This window comes from Phragmites australis, chromosome 1 (assembly GCF_958298935.1).
Source record: "Phragmites australis chromosome 1, lpPhrAust1.1, whole genome shotgun sequence".
NCBI lineage: Eukaryota > Viridiplantae > Streptophyta > Magnoliopsida > Poales > Poaceae > Phragmites > Phragmites australis.
This window is the reverse complement of record NC_084921.1, coordinates 32,455,970-32,475,787: the sequence shown is the minus strand read 5'-3', so window position 1 is coordinate 32,475,787 and position 19,818 is coordinate 32,455,970. Positions and strand designations below refer to the sequence as shown.

The 19,818-nt window shown below is 41.1% G+C and overlaps 1 protein-coding gene across 1 annotated transcript; it reads right to left on the bottom strand.

Moving 5' to 3' along the window:
• Positions 1 to 1,603: 1,603 nt before the first annotated feature.
• LOC133915620 (uncharacterized) lies at positions 1,604 to 4,405 on the bottom strand. The gene is made up of 3 exons (XM_062358844.1): positions 4,042 to 4,405; positions 3,519 to 3,641; positions 1,604 to 2,078 (listed from the first exon to the last, which is right to left on the bottom strand). Exons 1-3 carry the CDS (start codon positions 4,235 to 4,237, stop codon positions 1,861 to 1,863), a joined length of 537 nt encoding a protein of 178 aa, XP_062214828.1. The 5' UTR covers positions 4,238 to 4,405; the 3' UTR covers positions 1,604 to 1,860.
• Positions 4,406 to 19,818: the final 15,413 nt, after the last annotated feature.

Below are 19,818 nucleotides of genomic sequence, written 5' to 3'. Positions count from 1 at the left end.
TAGAACCAACAGTAATATGCCCTCTATTATCACTACGGGTTCAAATAAAAAACTAGCAATTATAGTATTATTAATGGGTTTTTAAAAAAACAGGCAGTGACAATCAATTATCAACATCAATTCTTTTCAAATGGGCCATCACAATCGTTTCCTTTTAAAAACCGACAACGTTAAATTATCACCTTCAATTTTTAATGAACCGGTAGTGATATACAATCGCCTATTCTATTTCTGTAGTAGTGATTGGTGGCACAATTCCACAACAAAATGTAAAATAAAGTTATAGTCACTATACAACTCTTGTACTCGTGATCAAAGCGTGTTTGTGTCATTTTTTTTCTTTTTCCACTTGGTTAATGAGAGAAACTCTTAGGTTTATGTCACTTTTCTCATACTTTCCTGTTTTTAGGATCATTTTGTGCCTTGAATTCCATTGATGTTAATTATATTTTTTTTCCTTCAGATTTTCGTGATCATAAAAGCATTAACTCTTCGTCTTCCACTAATCTTTTTAGATATATAAACAATAGCACATAAAGTTCCATCAGGTTATTCCATGGTAAAATATTGTGCACAAATTTTAAAATAACTTTTGCAATTTGCGTGGCCCATGCGGCTAATTGTATTTAGTGGCCGGTGCATGATTAACTGATCGAGTTCCCACGGGTTTTGTCGGCAATGTCTGCCGAAACTCGGCATAAATGATAGTATTGATTGAATATTCCTAGACGCTGCATCGCCTATCGGTTTCATTCAAACAACCATCCTGGAACGTGGACAGGATTTCATCTGAGCTCATACATGCGTGACCGCATAGGTATTTTGCTGTTGGCTGAAGGATATCAGTTGGTAGTTAGACGATCTGACTCCCGTTCCTCCAAACACTTGTGTTCCTGTCACAGCTGCTGTCGACAACAGCATGACAGACAGGTGGCACTGGACGGGCGGGAGAGCCGAAGAGATTCCGCGGGAAAATCAGGCGTGGGCTTTTCACAATTTGGCCTTGAGCCGTGTAACCGGTGTCCGTCAAGTCCGGTCTGCTTGCCGTTGCGCCTCCCGCTGTTCTTCCTGTCACCCCCAAACTGCCATGGAATTTTACCTATCGATTGAAGCCCCAAAGTATCATGTTGTTCTGCGATTGAGTTATTGCGAATTCGGAACACAACAGTTCCCATCGTGAAGGAACGCAGCCGAAGGAGTGCACAAAATCATCATTAGTGAGGAATATTAAAATTACTCGCCACTGATAATCAGTAATTATCCGTATCGAATCTAAAACAAACGCTAAAAGTAAGCCTCACTACCGATTTGTAGCTCCAACCGGTAGTGATGCCTTTCAAAAAACCAAAAAAAAATTGCTCCAACCGGTAGTGATGCCTTTCAAAAAACCAAAAAAAAATTGAAACAAGCCGACTCCAACTGTATGTATACTGCAAACTGAGCTTGCGTACGGCAGAAACATAGCATCACGGGGCACATACACGTTTCGTTTTGGAAGCAATATATGAGCAAAAGAATGAGGGCCTGGCATGAACACTTCATTAAACAACTGAATCGTCATGAGTCAACCAAAGTGAGCATGCAGAACATCCTGACACTGTGATTCATGAGAATACGAAGCCTGAATGGGCATGAGAGACCTATGCTGATTTCCATGTAAGATCATAGCTCTCCCACGAACACGGCAAACCAAGAAAATGTTAAGGCACAAATGATGTCTCGGTGCTGTAGCAAGGCTACTCAGATGTCTGTAATGTCAGAGCTCATAAAATGATAACACAGCACAAACTGCGACAAGACCCCAACTATCTCCACCATAACTCGGTGGTGAAGGTGTGTCACAAAAGGAGGGGTGGTTGCTCATTTATTCGTAGCAGCCTGACCAATAAATTTGGTAAGAACATAGCAGTCTGGTGGCGTAATGTTCATATAGTAGTTATGTATCGTCTGTGTTATTTCGAACCCAAACTTCTTGTAGAAAGCAATGGCATCGTCGTTGTTTGTCTGAACATGCAAGTATATCTCAGAGATGTTCTGTTTTGCAGAGAGGTCGAAAACATGGTTCAGCAGCTTTGTTCCTGTCAAAATAAAATCAACCAATTATAAGTGGGCATTAATCATATTCTGTCCGTTTCGTGTGAGCGCATAATAATTCAAAATACGAAAAAATTGGAATTTGCATTTCAAGCACGGGAAGTTAATTAAAAAAATCAATATTCCTATCTTTTTCAACTAGCATCCATATTCAAAAGCGTGTTGCAGTACAAGTGCGAACAGAAGTTAATGAAGAATAGCCTCCAAATACAAACATTCTTATCAAACACTGACTTCTAAAGATTTCTAAAAATTACCCTTAGAACTTATTTGTTTTAAAAATGGAGTCACGTGTAAACAGCAGAAGTTGCAGCATGAGGTCCACATTTACTGAATATTAGACTGTGTTAGCTTCTAAAACTCCATCTGGAATCTATGGAATTCAACAGCCAGAAGATAACCATCTTAGCAGGTAATAGAACAGTTAACGAGTGGTGTCACCTTAGTATTTAGCAGACTCTGAAACTTATCGAAAGAGTACAAATAACTATTTTTTTAAGGAAAGAGTCTAGACGTCAAAGGCTGATATTGTGTGCCCCAGAATCAGCTCTTAAAGCACGTATATTTGAAAAAGACTACATGGTTACTGGCAAAATATACACAAAGGTGTTACCATGGTACACACTTTTTGCGCAATGATTCTTTAAGCTTCCTGATGGAGTTAAAGTCAGAAGGTATTTTATCTTGATATGGGAAAGAACAATCTACAAGTTATTAACTTGGATTATGTTAATCTGTGGCTTGAGTGGTGTTAAAGAAAAAGTGTATTAGGTTTTAACCTGCTTTTTTTTTGTACTGACACTTACACATTGTTGCTTAGGCATTAACACTTGAGAAAAGCAGCAGAAGTGATATATACCAACTTGATATGAGCAAGACTACCAGCAGGTATATTCCAGAAATGCAAACAAGTTCGAGAAGCTAAGACTAACATGAATGGTATCAGCACTTTGGGATCGCTCTTGCAAATAAAAAACTGTAGTTCATTTTTTATATTCTCTTACAGAAGGTATCACTCAACAATAATATTGCCATCTAAGCAGCACATACGCTGTTCTACAGAACATAGCAATACTGACCCTGAACTTAATGAGCATATAGTACTACTTTTTTGGGTTGTGCTAAAAGAAGATGGTGCCAGAACACTGTTAATACAATCAAAAGTTAGGCTGGAAAACATGACAATGGTCAATGGTGCAATCCAGTGTACATACAACTATACTGTTTGATTGACAATGTCAAGTTGTCAACTATCACGAATAGAAGCTCGCAAACTCATGATGTAGTGATCAAGTATATCTATCTAAACCAATGATGATACAAGCACCTCTTCACTTATAAGGCTAGGGAATATCTCAATCTCATGGCAAACAGGACGATCTCATCAAATAACTGAAAAAGAATCAGATGGGGGAAATACTCACCGATACCAAGGCCACGATATGGTGCCAGTACACCCAAGGTCATGATGTAAACACAGACCGCCCCTCCTTCCTTCTTCTCCAGGCGACATGCGATCGCACCGACGCATATATCGCTGTAATAAGCTACATAAAAATACAGTAAAAGAAACATTCAATTAATGGCATCAAGGAACCAGGAGCAGCGACCTATTTCATACAGAATCAGCTAGGGCCAACAGAGGGATGAATTTCAACTTGGGGCTACCTAGACCCTCCAAGATCGGCCATAACCAAACAAATCATCCCTTTTTATACATCACATTCGTCTAAATCCTAATGGCTTCTGCACAATCTCGCAGCAAAACTCATCCTTTAGACGCTAACCGCAGATCCAAGAGCTCTAAGACGTGCATCCCCAAAACAAATATCAACCAGAGGAACTCAATAACCGATCCCCGCGTGGATGGGGCCTGAGCTAGGGATAGAATCGTCGAACAGGGAACAGAGAGGGGAGACGGATTGAGGGATGGATGGGCGGGCGCACCGAGCTTGGAGAAGTCCTTGGAGGCGATGGTGTCCTGGTAGTACTTGTCGTTGTAGCGGACCGGGAAGAGCGCCGTGTTGAGCTTCTTGAGCTGCATCACGTTCTTGTCCCGCACGCCGTCCAGCGAAACCCGCTCGACGCCGCCGCCGCCGCCCTTCTCCTTGCTCGCGGCGACCTCTCCGTCCCCCGAGCCCATCCTCGCCCTCCCTCTCGTCCCGAAGGGTCCTCTCCTCCTTGCCTTCTCTCTCGAGCGCGAGGAGTTCGAGAGTCTCGAGAGTTATTACGTGCGGCGCGACCACGGCGGCGGTGGCGTCTGGCTGGGCTGACCCTTGTCTCTGCTGTGGTTGGTCTCGCAGCACAAAACCCTTCGGCTCTTTTTGCTGTTTGACAGTTCCCGGGTTCCCTGTCTGACATGTAGGGCCCACCGTGTAGTCCCGAACTTCCGGTGGGCTGCAAAGAGCCAAATATGATGTTGTTTGCCCTTTAATGAAAATAAATTTTATTTAGTGGTATTGTATATGTCTTCTTCTATAAGTATTATTGGATGGTTATCATCTATCTTCAATGTAGATCTTAAAATGATGATAAGATCTACTTAACGTTAACCATATATGTCAAATAATAAGCATATAAAATAATTTTTCATTTTAGTGAGATTCATCACTCTGAGATTCATGTTGAGAACAAGTGGTGATCATCTAACTAGTGTTGCAGGAAGAGATGTATGTAACATTACTTCATAAAATTTATTTCCCTTGAAACTTGATCATGCGTTCTTCTTTATTCTTTTAGCCTTTTAGGTAGAAAGGAGTATTTCCGGATTCCAAGCAATCGATATGTTTTTCTTTGTCTTTGGGAAATGGTTTTCTCCATAAAATAATATTATTATATTCACAGCTAGCCGAACTTTTAACCCTCAAAAGATACAGAGCACAGTTTCTTTCGAAGCATTAACTAGTTTCATATGAGACTTGGTAAGATTCAATCCATTCATGAATAAGCTTAAATAGACAATACAAGATGCATTGGAGATAGCCGTACACAGTGGCTGGCAGAGGCCTTGGCTCTCGCACTCCCATTGCAAACACCAAAAATTACGGGCTAGTATAGTTAAGAATACCTATTTAGCCCTTTTGATGATTTATTTCTCATTATTTGACTCCTCTAATAAAGTTCTTTCTAGTCCCGCCGCTAGCCATGTACAGCAAACTGAGGCAAAGGTGCTGTGTCAAAGATGTTCATACTGTTTGAACTAGATTGAATGTAAAAAAATGAATACATGAATGGATTTAAACCGTTGGTTTTCTTATTGATAGTTATAGATATTTATATATGGTGAATAGTTGTATTCGTGTATCTTCGGAAGACATCTCTTCTAAACGGATGTCTATTGCCCAAAGAACATAGGTAATTGCAAGGCAGTTGCCAGACGATTAGTGATGTTGGTCATTTTAGTATATAACACTCCCCTTATCAATACCATCCCATGTATATATATCATCTCGAGAACACTTCAAAAATTATGTGCGAAAAATATGAGGAGAGTGATAGTAATAATATGACGATATGCCATTAAAACTCTTTTAAAATCTAATACAGAAATAAGGAGAAAATAATATCATATTATCGGTGTATCAAGAACCGGGGGTCCCTGAGTCCCGAGGACAGGCCAGCCATCCGCCACGTATCGCCATCCCACGAGGTCTCTCCCGCCGGGTAAGGAGAGTTCGAGTCCCGGGAGAAGGTGCTCGAGGCCACAGTCATTGGTCCCTGAGTACCCCAGTCCCCCGATGATCCGCGGAGTCTAAGTACCGGGAAGAAAAGTGCTCGGGCCGGTGCCAGGTCACCCCCGAGCACCCTAGTCCCCCGATGACCAGAAGAGCTAAAGTTTCGGGAGAGAGTGCTCAGGGCTGCGAGTAGCAGCCCCCAAGCGCTCGGTTCCCTGAGGTTCCACACAAAGAGTGCCCGGGAGAGAATGCTCGGGGCTGCACGTGGCGGCCCCCGAGCATTCGGTTCCCCGAAGGATCGTGCAAGAGTGCTCGGGAGAGAGCGCTCGGGGAGGTGAACAGTACCCCCGAGCACCCGGTACCCCGAAGACAAAGATAGGCATTCCCGGGAGAGAGTGCCCGGGAGGTGAATAGTACCCCCAAGCACTCGGTTCCCCGACGACCCAGAGAGGCCCCCGAAGGGCCCATCAATGAGGTGTCTGCCAGTCAGAGGTCCGAAGCCGCATTTAATGAGCGTGCGTGGCCTAACACATCCAATTGCTCCCGCCGCAGCGTCAATCCCTGCCATGCTTTGGCAGAGGGGCGTGGGGCTATTAATTGCACGGGTCCCATCCCGTATCGCCGGTCATCGCGAGGATCACGTTCCGCCTGCCGCCCTGCTGTGGCAGAGGAACCAGACAGGGCGAGCACGCCGGGTTGCTCTGAGGCTGCCTGGTGGGCCCCCTCCATGGTGCCCGCTGCCAGGGCGTCCACAGTGATAGGTGACCGGGCGGGCGGTGTTTTTCCACCCTCCGGTCACTTCGCCCAGAAGAAATGATGACGCATTTCCCAGTGATGGCGTCTTGGACCTTGTGCCCCCCTCCTTCCCGTTCGGGGCATGTCGTAGCCGGCAAGTGCTTAAAAAAGCCGGCAACACAGAAGCAAGGACAAGCTCGGGGCTAAACGCGAATTCACTCACGAAGAAGACCAACCCCACAACGAACCGAGCGAACGAGGAGAGACACTGTGAGCAAGGTTGAGCACAGTTCCAACCGAAGAACAAGGAACCTCAAGCTCTTAGTTAGATCATATTTCTTGTAACCAGCTACATCATTGAGGGATCTCCCTCAAGACAGTTATTGCATCCATACAGGAGTAGGGTATTACGCCCCCGTGCGGCCCGAACCTGTCTAAACTTTGGTGCATTTACTTCCTTTTGCACTAGGTCATCATCCCCCACCACCGGCCGTTGTATTTACTCTCATTCATTTCTCCGACGAACTTATTCAGGATCATCCCCCCGGCCGAATCTCTAAAAAGGGGTCTCTCGGGATCCCTGCGACAGGAGTTAATCCTCCGACACATATATTGATTATTATCTTATTGTAAATTCGTATGAGAAAACCTTGAAAAGGAATAACCTATAAGCAAATTTAGAGAACAATAGGTATGATTTGTGGATCAATATGTCTCTGATATCTCATAAAAACCCTCGGTAAGGAAAATGAAAATATGGCATTCTTGTGTATATGTTGCTTCATTAAAACCTTTTATTAGAAAAGAGTCAATATGATGTATGCGAAAGTGCATCTAGGCCTCATAAGTGGGTTTTAGATCATTGATGACAAATGATTAAAGGACTAATAAGTTTAATGAGGTTATGAACAGGTATTAGTCCCATTGAAGATGTTAAAAGGTGTTGGCATCTCTCGAAAAGAAAAGAGTAGCGGCACGTGGTTACTCATTAGATTTAAATTAATTTTATTTTCAAATTTGAGTATAGGTATGTCGTACTATCAAGAGGGATGTGTGTATATAGTCTTGAAAGTATCTCAGTGCTCAAATTAACATTTTTAACCTAAAGATGAGAGACATAAATCACTCCACGAACACCGATTTTTCAAAGTTGCTCTATGTATCCAGAAGTTCCGGGTGCAACTCGGATGTTTTGGGTAGCTAGAACCTCCGGGTAGAGCTCCAAGCATGGGTGCTCGGTTTGATGTTTTAAGCCAACTTGGAAGTTCCGGGTTGCTGGAACCTCTGGATTGGGTTCCGGCTGGGGGTCCTTAGGTTCCTTTCTAGTCTGGACCTAGAAGTTCCGGGTTGATTCGAAACTTCCGGATTCTATATTGTGTCCGAACCCTCCGGGTTAGCTTATGAGCGGGGGGGTCTTCTGGTGCTAAGTTTTGCGCCAACCCAGAAGTTCCGGGTTGAACCTGGAATTTCCGGATTAGTACAAAAAGCTACATAACGGTTAGTTTTGGGGGAATAGTTTAAATACCCCTTCACCCCCTCCCTTCTTTTGCTGCTGAACAACAACAATACAAAAGCCTTTAAATCCATTCAATAACTCTCTCCACTCCTTTAGGGCATCAATTCTTGCAAGGAATTGAGAGTTGGGTGTGAGAGCAAGAGATTGAGTGCTAGTGAGCCATATTCAAATCTTTGAGCACTTGAGTTCATCATCAAGCCGATCGAGCCGCATTTGTTATTCTTGGAGGTTCATCCTCCTAGACGGCTAGTGTCATCCGGTGAGCACCTAATATTGTGGAGTGCCATGGGGCGTTTGTGAAGGTCATCATTGCCTCCGCAAGGGAAGAGGACAATCGAGTAAGCCAAAGCTCGATCTTCATGATCACTTGGTGAGGATAAGGGTCGAAAGAGATCCGGCTCTTTGTGAGCACCTCAACGGAGACATAGGATCTTTGGATCTGAACTTCGGGAAATAAATTCTTGTCTCCTTTGCAGTCTTGTGTTCATTCTTATTCTAGTTGACTTTTGGGCAATTTTCCCGATCTACATATTTGTAAGTTTGTGGTTGCAAGTGTTCTATTAAAAAACCTCTACACAACCTTTGGAACATGTGGTAACACTTAAAATAATCTAGACTTGTTTAGGTGTTCTTATTTTTCAATTTCGTGTTCCAACCAGAATATCCGTGTTGAGCTCGGAACTTCCGAAACCCGAAAGTTCCGGATTGAATTCGGAATATCCAGATTCTATTAATCTGCTACTAAGTTTTTTATTTTGTAGGAACGTCTATTCACCCCACTCTAGGTGACATCTCGTACATTCAATTAGTATCAGAGCCTAATCTCTTGTAAGGCTTCACCACTTGGAAAATTTAAAGATGTCAACATACTGGGAGAAAAGTCTGAAAAGCCCGAAGAGTCCGAAGGATGATACATCGGGCGACAAAAAAGGCAAGGGAGTTGCAATTGAGTTCAATTATGATAAGTTGAATGTATCTAATTCTTACATTTCTGTGTCGTCCGGGCATGTGCTATACTTTGATGGCACGCACTATACCGCTTGGAGGCACAAAATGAAATTACATTTAATCTCTCTTCATTCAAGTATTTGGAAGATTGTGTGTACAGGTTTTGAGCTACCGGATGAAGACAAAGAGCTCACTCCCAAACAAGAGCAAAACCTTAACCATAATGCACAAGCCGCAAGTGTGTTGCTTGGTGCCTTAAGCCTTGAAGAGTTAAACAAGGTGGACGGGCTTGAGGATGCTAAAGTGATATGGGACACACTCCAAGTCACTCATGAAAGCACCATAAGTGTGAGAGAATCAAAGATAGAGTTGCTTGAAGGGAAATTGGGAAGATTTGTGATGGAGGACGATGAAATCCCTCAAGCAATGTATGACCGCATGATGGTACTAGTGAACAAGATTAGAGGGTTTGGAAGTGAAGAGCTAAATGACCACAAGGTGGTGAAAAGATTGCTAGGAGCCTTCGCACCAAGGAATCCCACCTTGGTAACACTCATCCGTGAGAGAAAGGATTACAAGAGACTCACACCAAGTGATGTGTTTAGAAGAATTCTTGCTCATGAGCTCATGAAGGAGGAAGCCAATGAAGTCAAGAACCTTATCAAGCAAAGCTTGACCTCTAATAACAAAGAAGTAGCATTGAAGGCAAGTAAGAGCAAGCAAGATGAAGAATTGAGCTTAAGTGAAAAAGAGAGCTCTGATGATGAAGAAATTGCTTTCTTTATAAGGAAGTTCAAGAAATTTATGAAGAAAGATGGCTATAGCAAGTACAAGAGAGAGAAGTCCAAAATAAAATCATCCAAGAGAGCTTGCTATGAGTGTGACGAAGCTGACCATTTCATCACTGAGTGTCCTAACAAGAAGATGAACAAAGACAAGAAAGAAAAGAAGAACAAGCCTTACAAGAAAGATAAGTACAAGACCCACAAGAAGATCTATTCTGGTCAAACTCACATCGACGAGGAGTGGGACTCCAACTCTGACTCCGACTCCGATGATAAAAGGGTCGCCACTATCGTCATCCGCTCCTCTACACTAACAAAGTCACTCTTTAGTGACATGAGCGACTTTGATGATGACACTCACAAGTGTCTTATGGCAAAAGGGCGCAAGGTAAAAACACAACCCAAGCTCCTCGATAGCGATAGCGATAATGATAGTGTTGAATCTTTGCTTAAAGATCTAAGTAAAAATATCATGTCTAAAATGAGTTAATGGAAACAATAGAGAGTCAAAAGGAGATTCTTGAGAAGCAAGAGGACTTGCTTATCCTTAAAAAGGAGAGAAGCCTTGAACTCAAGGAGCTCTTTGCTAAAGAGACGGAGACAGTTGAGAAATTGACCAAAGATTTTTATTTGGTCAATATCTCAATTGCTAGTCTAGAGGGTAGCAATGCCACACTTCAAAAGAATTTTAATTGTTTGGATTAAACTCATAAAGCTTTTGAAGTACAATTTGATGCCCTTAGGAATAGCACATCTTCCTCTAATGATGCAACATTGCTCTCTAATACATCCACTAGTCAAGGTTGCTCTCATTTCTATAATATTGATATAAATGCTTGTGCTACTAATGCTCAATCATTGCAAGCATTACAAAAGAAAAATAAGAGGCTAAATGCCTTGGTTAAGTATGGGTGCTTGAAGACATACAGATCCAAATATGCCCTATACAAGACATTGAGGTCAAGGACAACAAGCAAAAGAGAAGGATTATCTTTGACATGCATATGAGTAAGCCAAGTGAGCATGTGGTGATAAATGGTAAGGAGTGTCTCAAATTCATCAAGGGAGGCAAGCAAGTTGATCTCACCACACAAGCCAAGCAATCTCAAGGCCATGCACCTCAAGCTACTTTTTATGCCTCTTACGTGCTTAAAAGAAACCACCGTGGTAAAGTGGTTGCTCTATATGTTGGTACTCGCATAACGGATCGAGTTGTAAAAAGGAATGTGTGGGTGCCAATAGTTCTTGTGACTAACGTGAAAGGATCTAAATAAATTTGGGTATCTAAAGCAAAAGCATAATTGGTTTTGTAGGTATACTCCTTCAATGGATCAAGTTGGGTGCCTGATAGTGGATGCACCAATCATATAACCGGAGATAAGAGTATGTTCTCATTATTTGAAGAAAATGAAGGATCACATGAGAACATTGTATTTGGAGATGATAGAAAAGGATAGGTGATTGGCTTAGGTAAAATTGCTACATCCAATGATAATTCTATCTCAAACGTCTTTTTAGTTAAATCTCTTAGCTACAATTTGTTGTACATATCACAACTTGTGAAATAGACTATAATTGTCTTTTTACTAATGAGTGTGTGACCGTCTCTAGAAGGGAAGACTCCTCAATAGCTTTCACCGGTCATTTGAAGGTCAAGCTTTATCTTGTTGATTTTTCAACGGATGAAGTGAGGCCTAAGAATTGTTTGATTGCTAAGTCTAGCATGGGTTGGATATGGCACCGCTGAGTAGCAATGTTGGTATAAGGAATTTGTCTAAACTTCTAAAAGGGGGGCACATATTAGGACTAACAAATGTTTTTTTAGAAAGACAGAATTTGTAGTGCATGTTAAGTGGAAAAATAAGTTGGAACTCCTCATCCCGTCAAGAACGTGATGATGATGATGATAAGGCCATTGGAGATTCTTCATATGGATTTGTTTGGACCAATCGCCTACATAAGCATTGGCAGTAACAAATATGGCTTAGTTATTATTGATGATTTTTCTCATTTTACTTGGGTGTTCTTTTTGCATGATAAGAGTGAAACACAAGCCATATTCAAGAAATTAATGAGAAGAGCCTAAAATTAATTTAATGTGAAGACCAAAAGGGTGAGAAACGACAACGGAAGTAAATTCAAGAATACACAAGTTTAAGAGTTTCTCGATGAAGAAGGGGTCGCATGAATTCTCGGTACCCTACTCTCCTCAACAAAATAGTGTTGTCTAAAGGAATAATAGGACTCTCATAGAGTTGGCAAGAATCATGTTTGATGAGTACAAGACATCAGATCAATTTTGGGCGCAGACCATCAACACCGCATGCCATGTCATCAAACGGTTATATCTTCACAAGATCTTGAAGAAGACCGCCTATGAGCTTCTAACCGGTAACAAATTAAATGTGTCTTACTTTAGAGTTTTTAGTAGTAAGTACTTTATTCTAAATAAGAAGGCCAAAATTTCTAAGTTTGCACCTAAAGTTGATGAAGGCTTCTTGCTTGGATATGGATCAAATGCCTATGCATACCGTGTTTTCAATAAAATCACTGTTTGTGTTGAAATCGCGTGTGATATGACATTTGATGAAACTAATGGCTCTCAAGTAGAGCAAGTTGATCCTAATATTTTAGGTGATGAACAAATTCCAAACGAGACGATCAAGAAGATGGCAATAGGTGAAATCAAACCTCAAGAGCCCCAAGAGCTACAAATGGCCAATAATGATCAATGTCATCCATCTTCATCAACTCAAGTGGAGCCACCTATATAAAATCACGATCAAGACCAAAGTCAAGATTGAGGTCAAGATCAAATTCATGATGACTCCAACAATTTACTTGATAATGAAGAGGGAGACATTCAAGCCCAATCTTAAGTGTCACATCCAAGAGTTCACCAAAGCATCCAAAGATATCACCCGGTTGACAACATTCTTTGATATACAGAAAGGGGTAACTACTCGTTTAAGAATTACAAATTTTTATGAATATTACTCTTTTGTTTCTTCTTTGGAACATTTGATGGTACAAGATACACTTGGAGATCCAAATTGGGTGATGGCCATGCAAAAAAAGCTCAATAATTTCAAGAGGGATGAAATCTGATCCTTAGTGGAACGACTCAATCAAAATATGATTGGCACCAAATGGGTTTTCCACAACAAGCAAGATGAGAACAGGATTGTGACAATGAAAAATGCATGGTTGGTTGCTCAAGGTTTCACACAAATAGAAGGTTTGAATTTTGGTGAGACTTATGCTCTCGTAGCTAGGATTGAGTCAATTCGTATATTACTTGCATATACTACTCACCATGATTTCAAGCTATACCAAATGGATGTGTATAGCGCTTTTCTAAATGGGCCAATCTCTGGATTAGTGTATGTGGAGCAACTACCTGGATTTGAAGATCCTAAGTATCCTAATTATGTATACAAACTCCATAATACGGTCTATGGGCTCAAGAAAGTACCTAGAGCATGATATGAATGTCTTAGGGACTTTCTCATCAAAAAGGGTTTTGACATAGGCAAAGCCGATTCTACTCTCTTCATTAAAAAATTTGATAATGATTTATTTGTTTGCCAAATATATATCGATGACATTATATTTGGTTCTACTGATAAAAAGTTCTGTGAAGAATTTGAGATGTCAATGATGGGAAAGTTAAAGTTCTTCCTATGATTTCAAATCAAACAACTTAAGGAATGGACATTCATATGTCAAACCAAGTACATCAAAGATATGCTCAAGAAATTTGACATGGAGAATGTCAATCCAATCAAAACTCCCATGCAAACAAATGGACATCTCGATCTCAATGAAGAAGGCAAGGGCGTTGATCAAAAGGTATATCGCTTTATGATTGGATCTTTACTTTACCTTTGTACATATAGGCCTAATATAATGCTTAGTGTGTGTATGTGTGCAAGATTTCAAGCTGCTCTAAAAGATTATCATTTAATGACCGTTAAGAGAATTCTTAGATATTTGATTCATACCCCTTACATTGGTTTATGGTATTCTAAAGGTTTAACCTTTGACCTTATCGGCTATTCGAATTCCAATTATGCCGGTTGCACCTCAGAGACTTGCTAATTCTTGGATAGGTTTTTGGTCTCTTGGTCCTTAAAGAAATAAAATTCCATAGCCCTATCTACTGCTGAGGCCGAGTATGTTGCAGCGGGTGCTTGTTGTGCTCAACTACTTTGGATGAGGCATACCTTGAGAGACTATGGCTATAACAGGACCAAAGTTCCACTTTTGTGTGACAATGAGAGTGTCATAAAAGCAGCTAACAATCTCGTGCAACACTCAAGAACCAAACATATAGACATCCGACATCATTTCTTAAGAGACCACTCAACCAAAGGGGATATCGATATTCGCCATGTGAGAATCAAAAATAACTAGCCGATATTCTCACCAAGCCACTAGACGAGTAAAGGTTTTGCGAGTTGAAAAGTGAGCTAAATATCCTAGATTCTCGTAACGTGACTTGATATGTTGCATATAATTGATTGTTCTAGTCTTATAGTTTTGATAGCTATAAGTTTGCAAAAATCTCTTTTTAGTGCTATTTTCAAAAGATTTAATTCTTTGATCTTATGATCATATGTTGCTACTTGTGATCATTGTTATGCACTGCTATTTGTTGGCTGATCACAAGTGGTAAAATTTCTTATATGTCCAACTTTCCAATCTCTCAAAGATCCAAATCGAATCTCATCTTCAATCTCAGTTTTGTCATCCTTGAGAACCCGGAAGTTCCGGACTCAGCCTGGAAGTTCCGGATTCTGGAAGTCCTCGACCTCCTATTTTTCTCTATCAAATTGACAGAACTTCGAAGTTCCGGGTTCACTAGGATGTTCTAGATTCTGTCAGCTAACCCGGAGGTTCCGAGTTCCTCTTCAGGTGACCCTTCTCTGTCTCAAACTCTGCCTTAACCCAAAAGTTCTGAGTTGAGAAGTCTTATACCCCTACCCAAGGAGTTACCCCTTCATTCCAATCTTTTCATCCTCTCTCATCCTCTTACCTTGGAGAAGCCACCTCAGGCGATTTCAAGGTTTCACCATCAAAATCTTAAGATCTTCGTCCAAGGTATCCCTCCCTAGGTCGGATACTCTGGCCAATCCTCTGAATCAACTCCGGGTTCATTGGTTGTTGCTGAAGGTATACCTAAAGTCCGATTTTCCCGATCTCTCAATACCATGCTCTAGAGTCAATTCCCTTTGGTCAAAATGCTCCATATCTATCATAAAATCATATCTCACAACGGTTTGCAAATGCATTGGATGAATCTCTCATGCCCTAGAATTCTTGCCCGAAATCAGCCAACCAGGAAGTTACAGGTTGAACCCAGAAGTTCTAGGTTGTCCAGCTCCAGTTCATCTAAATCTTGTTGTTCAATTCCAATTCGTGTTCAATCTTTTCCCTTTCTCAAACATATCATCAATGTCTATCTTAGGACAGTTCAAATGGTTCATGAGAAGGATTTTGGTCAAGATTATCGAAGGAGGATAAAGGCTCGTTTTGATCCTCAAGCACAAAGCAACGTACCATCGCAGACGCCTGCTTCAGAGGGTAGTGGTAGCGGGAGTGGCAGTGGTGGTAGCCATGGTCGTATCCGCAAGGTCGCAAGAAAGGTGCAGGCTTCACATTCAAGTAGCATCTGCATTGATGAGATGGTTCAAACCGTCAATGTGCCTCGTGGTGCTGCTTTGCCACCTAGAGGAGGAAGGGGAGCAACAGGGAGAGGCAAAGGAAAGACAGTTGCATTTGGCTCAAGGGCACAAGATGGTGACATAGAAGAGGATGTGGAACAACAAGAGAAATGACTTTTTTGGCGCCGTTAAAGCTTTACAGACCCTACTGTACATCTGTGCATTCAAGTCAGTTGAGCAAAAAGGTGGTAGACTATATGAACAAGTCTGGCAAGTGCAAGAAGGAAAGATATGAAGATCCTTTTGAGTATGAGAAGAATTTGGCGGATCATCGGTTTTGGAATGACTTTCCAGACGATTTTTATGAAACTGTGGTCCTTAAGAAGAAGAAGTCAGTCACTCACATTCAATGGATTGATTGGGACTTTATGGATAATAAGGATTATCCAATCTTTAATGAAGTCATATCCGCTTGTGAGCATAAAAGAGTGCAGAATATCATAGGTTTGAAGTATGACTAGAGTGATGAAGTGATAGCGCAATTCTATGCCACACTCCACTATGATCATGAAGAGAACCAAACGATGCATTAGATGATTGAAGGAGAAAGGTACAAGATCAAGTATAATAATTTTGGTCGCTTGTTTGGATTCGATGTTCGTGACACTAGCAAAACCAAGATTCATGTGGAGCAACAACTTTCCACCGATGAAATGGAATTCATGTATGATGATCGTGGTGAAGTAACGTATGGAACAACTAAGGGCATAAGGCCATTTTACAAGTATCTTAATTCTTTGTTCCGCGTCACTCTTGCCTCTAAAAGTGATGATGCCACTAATGTTCAAGGAAACACAAGGAACTTGTTTGCTAGAATGTCTAATGAGGGTGGTCCTTTTAGTGTAGTTGATTTTATTTGGAAAGAAATTCAAACTACATCTCACACCCTAAGCAAAAGTTCTGTCTACGCTCCTTAGATCATGTTTATGATTGAGAAAGTGACCAAGAAAAATTTCTTCTAGGAAGTAAAGCATGAGCCTTTGAGGATTAGGTCGGTGAGCTCCAAATCAATCCTATCTTTGCCACCTTCTCCTCCTATGGTAGCACCTAGAGCAGCGACAAGGCGTGGATCTTTCTCTCGTGATTCATCCTCTTTTATCAAGAATGCTCTCAAGGCAATTTTCAAAGTGTGCACTTATAATGCCGTGAAGATCAAAGAGCACAACGATAAGACAAATTTGTGGTTGAGGAAACTTGAGACAAGGCAAAAAGAGATTCATGCTCATTTGAAGATTGAGCCTCCTTGCTTTCCCATAGCTTCCGAGGAATAAGTGAGTGAGCCTGAGGTTTTTTAGAACTCTTGGGCTTGGTATGATCAAGCTCAAGCCACCGTTGTCAGCACCGGAACATCTCATGCCAAAGTTCATGATGATGAGGAAGAGACCGAGGAAGAAGAAGAGGACTTAAGTGGTACCGAGGAGAGCTCACATGATGATGATGATAGCGACAATGGAGATGAAGATGAGGACTATGAAGAGGATGGCGAGTGATTTCTCTGATCGTACCTTTCTCTTTCCTTTTTGATGATTTGATGCCAAATGACGACATAATGTGTCTTTTCTGTTCTTCTGTCTAAACAGGAACTTCTGGGTTGACCCGGAACTTTCGGGTTAGTGCAGTCAAATCTCCTCTCCTTTATCAGTTCAAATCTTTATCATTTCTGATTTTGAACATGTAAGGATATTTAATGTAATGGTGTGATGAACTATGTGGTGTGCTAGTTGTTGAACTTTAAATTTGTAAGAACTTATTTATGTTAAGTGTGAGACTTAGGTGATGTTAAGTATGTGATGTACTGGTGTAATGTAGTTTTATCTTTTATTGAGTGATATACCATATTATACGCATCACGATTTCATATGTTCACTCACACTCTTTGCACCTCATGAATACTAAGATAGAGGGGGAGCTCTCACAAAATTCTTTTAAATATGTGCATTTGATGTCTAAATCAAATTTTAATCAATACACACATTTAGGAGGAGCTCACAATATAACTTAGAATTCAAAATCTTTAATTCAATTATCTTTTGTGGCTTTAATCTTATTGTTATCAATCACCAAAAAGGGGAGATTGAAAGTACATCTAGGCCCCATAAGTAGGTTTTGGATAATTGATGACAAATGATTAAGGGACTAATAAGTTTAATGAGGTTATGAGCAGGTATTAGTCTCATTGAAGATGCTAAAAGGTGTTTGTGTCCCTCAAAATAAAATAAAAGCGGCACGTGATTACTCATTAGATTTAAATTGATTTTATTTTTGAATTTGAGTATATGTACGTTGTACTATCAAGAGGGATGCATATAAATAGTCTTGAAGGTGTCTCAGTGCTCAAAGTAACCTTTTTAACCTAAAGATGAGAGACACAAATCACCCCACGAACATCGGTTTTTCAAAGTTGCTCTATGTACCCGAAAGTTCCCGGTGCAACTCGGATGTTCTGGGTAACCGGAAGCTCCGAGTGGAGTTTTGGGCATGGATGCTCGGTTTGGTGTTTTAAGCCAACCCGAAAGTTCCGGGTTGACCTGAAAGTTCCGGGTTGCCAGAACCTCCAGATTGGATTTCAGCCGAGGGTCCTCGGGTTCCTTTCTAGTCTGGACCCAGAAGTTCCGGGTTGGTTCGGAACTTCTGGATTCTGTGTTGTGTTCGGACCCTCTAGGTTAGCTTCTGAGCGGGGGTCCTCTGGTGCTAAGTCTCACGCCAACCCGAAAGTTCTGGGTTGAACCCAGAAGTTCTATGTTAGTACAAAAAGCTGCACAACGACTAGTTTTGGGGGGAAGGGTTTAAATACCCTTTCACCCCTCCCTTCTTTTGTTACTGAATAACCACGAGATAAAAGCCTTTACATCCATTCAATAGCTCTCCCCACTACTTTAGGGCATCAATTCTTGCAAGGATTTGAGAGTTGGGTATGAGAGCAAGAGATTGAGTGCTAGTGAGCCACATTCAAATCTTTGAGCACTTGAGTTAATCGTCAAGCCGATCGAACCGCATTTGTTACTCTTGAGGTTCATCCTCCTAGATGGCTAGGTGTCGCCAGGTGAGCACTCAAGATTGTGGAGTGCCACATGACGTTTGTGAAGATCATCCTCGCCTCCGCAAGGGAAGAGGACAATCGAGTAAGCCCAAGCTCGATTTCGTGGTCGCTTGGTGAGGATAAAGGTTGAAAGAGACCCGGCTCTTTGTGAGCACCTCAACGTAGACGTAGGATCTTTGGATTCGAACTTCAGCAAACAAATTCATGTCTCCTTTGCATTCATGTGTTCATTCTTGTTCTAGTTGACTTTTGGGCGATTAGCCTGATCTATGTATTTGTGAGTTTGTGGTTGCAAGTGTTCCGTTAAAAAAACCTCTACACATCATTTGGAACATGTGGTAACACTTAGAATCATCTAGACTTGCTTAGGTGTTCTTATTTTTGAATTTCGTGTTCCAGCTGGAATATCCGGGTTGAACTCGAAACTTCCGGAACCCGAAAGTTCCGGATTGAACCCGGAATATCTGGATTCTATTAATCCGCTATGATGTTTTCTATTTTGTAGGAATGCCTATTCAACCCCCCCCCCCTCTAGGTGGCATCTCGTACATTCAGTATGAACAGTTTAAAAGAGTACAATATGATGTATGAACATGTTAAAATTCACGATGAGACTCCCCCTGAATGTTGCAAATCTCGAAGTTGTACCATACCAAATCTATGAATGTATTTTTGGAATGTAGAAGTTGGTAACGACTTTCTGAATAAATCTGCGAGGTTATCACAAGATTCAGTTTGTAAAATGTTTATCGCCCTACTTTGTTGTAACTCATGAGGATAAAATAATTTAGGGGTAATATGTTTAGTGACATTGCTCTTTGTGTAACATGTTTGGATCTGAGCAACACAAGCAACATTATCTTCATAGATAATGGTGGGCAATTCAATGGAACCAATATCACATGACTGTTGTATGTGGTTGATTATTTTGCGAAGCCACATGCATTCACATGATGCTTCATATAATACAATTATTTTAGAATGATTGGTGGAGGCAGCTACTAGAGTCTGTTTTGAAGATATTCATGATATGATTGTTCCACCATGTAGGAACATGAAGCCTGTTTGTGATCTGGCATTGTGAGGATCTGATAAGTTATCGAATCATATTTGGATCCTGATTTCTTAAAAATTGAAAGAATTAGTCAAGATCTTTGGTGTCTTGAAGATATCTGCGGATATTCTTGACTCTCGCCCAATGGCGTTTAGTTGGAGCAGCGTTATGTCAAGCTAGTAAGTTCACTGCAAATGCGATATCAGATCTGGTGCAATTTGCAAGATACATGAGCACTTCAATGGC

Bases quoted from the DNA above. Each gene is read 5' to 3' on its own strand.
- LOC133915620 (XM_062358844.1), bottom strand. From the start codon at position 4,237: ATGGGCTCGGGGGACGGAGAGGTCGCCGCGAGCAAGGAGAAGGGCGGC. The intron at 3,642-4,041 runs GTGCGCCCGCCC...ATTTTTATGTAG, and splicing joins CAAGGACTTCTCCAAGCTCG to CTTATTACAGCGATATATGC. The intron at 2,079-3,518 runs GTGAGTATTTCC...TTATTTTGACAG, and splicing joins ATATCGTGGCCTTGGTATCG to GAACAAAGCTGCTGAACCAT.